Below are 4,617 nucleotides of genomic sequence, written 5' to 3'. Positions count from 1 at the left end.
CGCTCGCCCGGGAGGAGCCCGCGCCCCGCTCCGCCGGGCAGCCCCCCGCCCTGAGCATCTCCGGGAGGACGGAGACAAAGGAGGATTCATGTCCAAAGGTAGGGCGGCCGCGGGCCCCCCGGCACCCCAGCCAGCGGGGCCGCCAGCGGGAGGGAGGCTCACTACGCCGAAGAGCCCACGCGCGGTGACACAGGCGCACACGGCGAGAGGGGCAAGCCCGGGGACATGCACACTGGGGAACAGCACCTACAGAGCCCCCCGCGCGCGCCCCCAAGGCGCGCACGCACATCCACACGGCCCACCGGTCCCCGAGACACCTCCCCACGCCGATACCTGTGCGCCACACATGGGTCCCTTCCGCGCACGGAGACGGCCACCAGCTGGCGGGCTCCGTGGGAGCTCGCTGGCCTCCAGGGGGCCGCGGTGGGGGAGGGGGGCTCCAGGGGCCCTTCGCTCCTGCGAATGAGCGCCTGTGATTTCTTCCCTGGGAACCCAGGGCAGATCTGGGGCGGAATGGAATTGCCGTTGGGGGTGGGGGTGAGCTCTTGAAGGCTCCTGGGGGGGGGGGAGGGAAGATTCCAAGCCCAGGAAGGAAGGGGGGCGGGCTCAGAGCCCGGGAGGCAGGTGCCATCCTGGAAAGGCCCCCCTCTCCCTAATGCCATCTTCCCAACAGAGGGGTGGGGACCTTGATCCGAAGACAAAGCCATTCATTTGCTTGTGAAAGAAAACGCAGGGCCCTTGAGTGGTGCGTGGCAGGGGGTGCTATTTCTGTGGGGACCTTCCCAAAGCCGAGTCAGGTGCACCGTGTCAATGCCGGAGCTTGAGAGCGGGTGGTTCCAGAAGGGGCCGCTGCCGAGGGAGCCTCTCCTCTCCAGGGCTCCCAGAGGGGCAGAGTGGAGCTGTATCCTGACGTGTCCGTTTCCTGAGCTCTCCACCACCTTCGGGGAGCGCTCCTCACCCCTCTTTGACAGGGGAGGGTGAAGTTGTCTCTAGGTCAGGGTTAACACGGTCTGCTCTCCCCATCATGACCTATTCATCAGCTGGCTTCTGGCAGGGGGGAGCTGCTCCGAGCTTGGAGCCCCCCTGAGGGGGAGGAAGGGAACAATTCTGCCTCCGTTCAGCCTTCATTCATTCATCATTGCTGCGCACCTCTAGTCTGCTAAATACTTAGGGCCTGCCCTTTGCCACTGAGTTCATTCCAGCTCAGAGTGACCCCAGAACTGCCCCATACGGTTTCTCAGGCTGCAATCTTAAGGAGCTCTGATGTGTTGTCCGAAGCTAGTTGCGCTGCTAACCCAGAGGTCAAGCTTCTCTGCTGGTTCAATCCATCAATAGCTCCATGGGAGAAAGATGAGTAATTTCCTCCTGTGCAATTTACAGCCTTGGAGACCCGCTGGAGGGTCAGCTAGCTGTGAGTCAGGTCCGACTCAAAGGCAGTAAGTGACTCTCTGGAAACAGATCTCCAGGCCTCTGACCTCAGGAGGAACCATCACATATCCAGTGCCTGCCCCAAGGCGGGTGCTGTCCTCGCCTTTTGGAGCATGCCAGGACCAGAGTTCAAGGTCATCTGAGGCTGTCACAGTGATCCCAGTGGTACTGGGGCCCCATGGCTGTCTGCATGAGGTGCTGTGGGGACCAAGGATGGAGCTGCAGGAGCACTTTCATCTGCTACATGCCTAGAGGTGTCTGGGTACCTGTCAGGTACCCTCAGCTGACTGTGAGCCCTCAAGGGCAAGGACCTTGTCGGGGGATCCACACAACCCTAGTTACTCAGTGAGCCAGGTAAGCACGCGTATCCTTGTGCTTACTTGTTCATCTGTGTTCACTGCATCGCAGGTTCTGCTGCTTTGTCACAGGTTCTAGGGAGGGCTGGCACACATCCCTGTCCCAGCCCCAGAGCACCTTCCTGCAGAAGCAAAGCCTTTGCTCAAACTGACACATCCCTTTTATGATGGGGACAGAGTACCCGGTGAGTGAGGTGAGCTCGGACTTACTGCTCTATGTGTGACACGGCTCACAGATTAACAAGCACCAGTAAGTCTGTGTTTACCTTGCTGATTATCTGTTCCACTCCTGGGTACGAGCTCTAGTGGCCTAACGGCAGGTGGTTTGAATCTACAGCAGTTCGGTGGGAGAAAGATGGGCGGTCTCCTCCAGCATGATTTATAGTCTCTGAAGACCCACTGGAGGGTCAGTCATGGGTCAGTTCCGACTTGACAGCAGCTGGCAACAACTCCTGGCTAGAAACTGCCCTTGTCATTGAGTCCAAGACTTGACTAGAGCAGCCCCAGTTCTATTGCATATGGAAATGCCTGGCTGAGATGGAGTGAATGAATGAATGCAGCGTGTCTAGTACACACACTGGGAACTGAGGCAGTCCAGCAGAAGGGCATTGCCAGGCGGCTTTCACAGGGAGACAGACTTGGGCTCCAAGGAAAAGGGGTTTAGCCAGGGGCTGGACTGGGCCAGGGTCCCCCAGCAGAGGCCCAGCACATGCAAAGGCTTCAAGGAGTGAGGGCAGCACATTTGCAGCTCCTTGTGGCTGCCAAGGTGCCGGGTGTCTGCGTGTGACTGGCATGTGGCTAGGAGAGGGCTGGCTTTGCCAGCAGTTGCTATACAGACGCTTGAGGAGAGAGTGACGGTGTGGTCCGCCCGGTGCTGGACTTGCTGCAGAGGTTTATTGGGAGCCTATCAGTCCTCTTAGCTTCGCTTGGCCAAAGATGATCTCTTTTTTGGGATTGAAATATTTGGATGCTGTAGTGCTGCTAGGCTTGCCCTGATTAACTAAAGAGAGGACATACACACACACACGAATGTTGTTGTTATGTGCTGTTGAGTTGCCTGCGACTCATAGCAACCCTATGTAAAATAGCCCTAAACCCTGCTCTGCCCTGTGCCAATCTTATTGTCTTTGACACACCTACCTCCATTACCCCAGCCACTGAATCAATCCATCTCATCGAGGGTCTTCCTCTCCTGCACTGTCCTTCCACCCTCCCAAGCATGACGTCCCTCTCCAAGGACTGGTCCCTCTTTGCAACATGTCCAAAGTATGCCAGATGGAGTTTCAGAATCCTTGCCTCCAAGGAGCAGCTGGGTTTCACCCTCTCTAGGACAAACCTGTTCCTTCTCTTAGCAGTCCATGTTATATTCAATACTCTTCAACACCACAGCTCAAAGGCATCAATTCTCTATCCTTCCTAGTCATTGTCTAGCTCTCTGATGTATAGCAAGTGATTGAAAAGATCATGGCCTGTATTAAGTGCACCTTAGTTTCCAGACTGACATCATTGCTCTTCAGGACTTTGGAGAGGTCTCTAACCTCAGACTTTCCCAACGCAATACGTCTTTGAATTTCCTGGCTGCTGGTGCCAAGAGTGTACTCAGCAGGGAAAAAAACAAGAATCCTCATATGGCTCACTTTATAGGTCTGTAAAATGGGTCTGAGTCTCAGCTCCACACACACCAGGTGGCTCCATCTCACAGCACAGACTGAGGAGACCAAATAGGACTTGGCTGGAGAGACCTGAAGCCAGTGAGGGGGCAGTAGGTGTGAGCAGCTGGGCAGGGCCGAGGGGGCATGCTGTTGGGGCGCAGGTGTGCTGAGTGGGGCCTTGAGCCACGTGCTGGGGAGAGAGGAGCTGGCCCGGCTGCGGAGAGTCAGCTGTTCCTGCCCAAGCATCTTGCTGCCGTGGGAGCTGCTGGCTGGCAGCAGCTCAGGGGAAGCGGAGCGAGCCAGGCCCCACGCGGGGAGGTCCTGAGGCCTTGCCAGGTTTGGCTGGGACTAGGAGTGACAGAGGAAAGAACAGTTTCTCATCTGAGGGCTCGGATTTTGCCAGCACCGGTGGAGGGAGCAGGTGGTGGGGATGAGAGCAGACTCCTGGCGGACTTTGGGGGTGGGGGAGGGAGGGAGGCACCCTGTCCCCCTCCCACCTGCCCATCTGCTGCTCCCTGAGTCCTCCCATAAAGCTAAGTCTCTGCAGGGCGGAAGTCATGAACCACAGGGTACATTCGAGAATGGCAGAGCTGGAAGGGGTCCTGGAGGGAACCTGGAGTCCAGTAACGTGTCCTTAACATCTGGGCACTTCCCTTTCACAAGTGCTGGCACGTGTGTCTTTCTTCCCTGCTGGGAGCCAGGCAGAGGCAGGGGGTCTGGGGCCAGCAGGCCAGGCTGGTGCCCGAGCAAAGGTCGTCATGACCTTGATCACTTTCGGACAGCTTTCTGGAAGAGCAAACTGAGGGAGGTGATTTGCTTGGTCCCCAAAGCTGGCAAGGAAGGAGCAGAGCCAGGCTCCGGGTACTTTTGTCCTAATATGCCCATTTGACGGATGGATAAATAGTTGCTCTCTCCTGTAACCTATGGTGCGAGCCACAGAGTCCCCTGTTTGTCAGCATGGCCCTGATCTGCCAAGCTCGGGGGTGTAAATTTCTCTCCCCACTGGGCAAAGGTCTCGCTTTTCTCTTCTCATCCCACTATCTGTCCGATACTATGTCATCTTAGGCAAGGCATTGTCTCCATCTGGGTCTTCTCTTCTCCCTTTGGGTCAAAAGAAGGAGTCTTCATCCTCTCACAGATTTTCTTCTTTTTTTAAAAATTTATTATTAATTTCAATGAAA

General features: G+C 56.6%; 1 protein-coding gene across 3 annotated transcripts in view; it reads left to right on the top strand.

Annotated features, from left to right (window-relative positions):
- The first annotated feature begins 21 nt into the window (after positions 1-21).
- Positions 22-4,617, top strand: part of SEPT3 (septin 3) — a 29,419-nt gene continuing 24,823 nt past the window's right edge. Inside the window, exon 1 of one of the 3 annotated variants that reach the window (XM_006890073.1) lies at positions 22-98. In XM_006890073.1, coding sequence (XP_006890135.1) covers positions 89-98 — 10 coding nt within the window. In that variant the 5' untranslated portion in view covers positions 22-88. The remainder of the gene's footprint in view (positions 99-4,617) is intronic. The other 2 variants (XM_006890071.1, XM_006890072.1) reach the window with 2 other exon arrangements.

This window comes from Elephantulus edwardii, unplaced genomic scaffold (assembly GCF_000299155.1).
Source record: "Elephantulus edwardii isolate Elephantulus edwardi_28Jun2011 unplaced genomic scaffold, EleEdw1.0 scaffold00086, whole genome shotgun sequence".
Lineage (NCBI taxonomy): Eukaryota > Metazoa > Chordata > Mammalia > Macroscelidea > Macroscelididae > Elephantulus > Elephantulus edwardii.
This window is presented reverse-complemented; position numbering and strand designations above follow the sequence as displayed.